This window comes from Echinops telfairi, unplaced genomic scaffold (assembly GCF_000313985.2).
Source record: "Echinops telfairi isolate 266 unplaced genomic scaffold, ASM31398v2 ScPeMD7_53;HRSCAF=182, whole genome shotgun sequence".
Classification (NCBI taxonomy): Eukaryota; Metazoa; Chordata; class Mammalia; order Afrosoricida; family Tenrecidae; genus Echinops; species Echinops telfairi.
Window position 1 is genome coordinate 14916699 of NW_022103951.1, and position 1332 is coordinate 14918030.

At 42.8% G+C, this 1332-nt stretch overlaps 1 protein-coding gene across 2 annotated transcripts in view; it reads left to right on the plus strand.

Moving 5' to 3' along the window:
- The window catches only part of TRAPPC2 (trafficking protein particle complex subunit 2), a 13413-nt gene that overhangs the window by 9885 nt on the left and 2196 nt on the right, over positions 1 to 1332 (plus strand). For both annotated transcript variants that reach the window (XM_004709963.4, XM_045290736.1), the window contains exons 3-4: positions 241 to 385; positions 725 to 810. In XM_004709963.4, the coding sequence (XP_004710020.1) occupies positions 241 to 385; positions 725 to 810 (231 nt within the window). The remainder of the gene's footprint in view (positions 1 to 240; positions 386 to 724; positions 811 to 1332) is intronic.

Consider the following 1332-nt stretch of genomic DNA (forward strand, 5'->3'; position numbering starts at 1 on the left):
TTCTGTGTCTGTAAAGATTTCCAGTCCCAGAAACCCTATTGGGCAGTTCTACTCTGTCCGAGCGGCCTGCTAGGAGTCCAAATCAACTTGACAGCAGTGGGTTTGGTTTATTTAGACAATAATAAAAGAAATCAAAGCAGAAAATGTTTCTGCCTACAAGAAAATCATCTGTAGCAATGGAGAGGGGTTGGTGTCCTTGGTGCAGCATGCTAATCTGTGGCTGTCCCCGATGTCATCCAGGATGATCACCGCCACCTGAACCAGTTCATCGCCCACGCCGCACTCGACCTCGTAGATGAGAACATGTGGCTGTCTAACAACATGTACCTGAAAACGGTGGACAAATTCAACGAGTGGTTTGTCTCGGCATTTGTGACTGCTGGCCATATCCTTATAAACCGGTTCAGTGGAGCCCTGTCACGGAATGGTGGGGTACACAACGAGGAGCACGGGGATGGCCCCTAAGTGCCAGGCTCTGAATCCTGGGGCTTCAGGATCCAGTAACTATGGAAACACTGCTATTGTGACACACACACAAGAACATCTTGTTTCAGGATTAATTTTAAAACCACAGCACATGTATAAAACAGGTTCATCTGATGCAATCCAAGAGAAATTTATTTTGTAGTTTATCTTGTATCTTAAAACACACACAAACACACACAATGTTCTCTTTAAGCTAAAGCTAACCTAACTGTAAACCCTTATACCTTAACTGTTGCACATATGAGATTTATCATGCTCCATGATGTAAGGCAAGAAGATGGAATTAAGAACTTCTTCACTGACGTGTATGACTTGTACATTAAGGTATGGTATAATTTAGATGTTCTAAATCTGAACTATGTAACACAAAGCTGGCCTGTTGGAGTTGCCTCTCACTCCATTGCAGATTTCATCTCAGACTAAATGTCCCCAAGTCTGAGCTCTCCCTAGCCACGTCCTCAGCAGGCACGCCCTCACCCTCAGGTGGAGATGTATTCTGGAAAACCACCAAAGGAGATGAAACGGCTTCGTTTCCCACCTCTTGGTGCATATAACTGGATTTACTAGGAAAATGTAAAAAAAGACAAAGAGAAATGGCTTTACACTTTTAATCCAGAATAGTTTCCAACAACTTTATAAATAGGTTGCAGTGTAATAATTACAGATCATAAAGTGCCAGGAAACGACTCTAATGATCTAATCCACTAGCTGCTCAGGGAGAATGGCGCCATCTACGTGCAATTCAGGATGTTTCATTGAATAACTAGAATAGCGATAGGATCTCAGTGGTTAGACCACAGTATGCTTGTAATCCTTGAAATGTGTTCTGAATTTGGATGGGGTTTC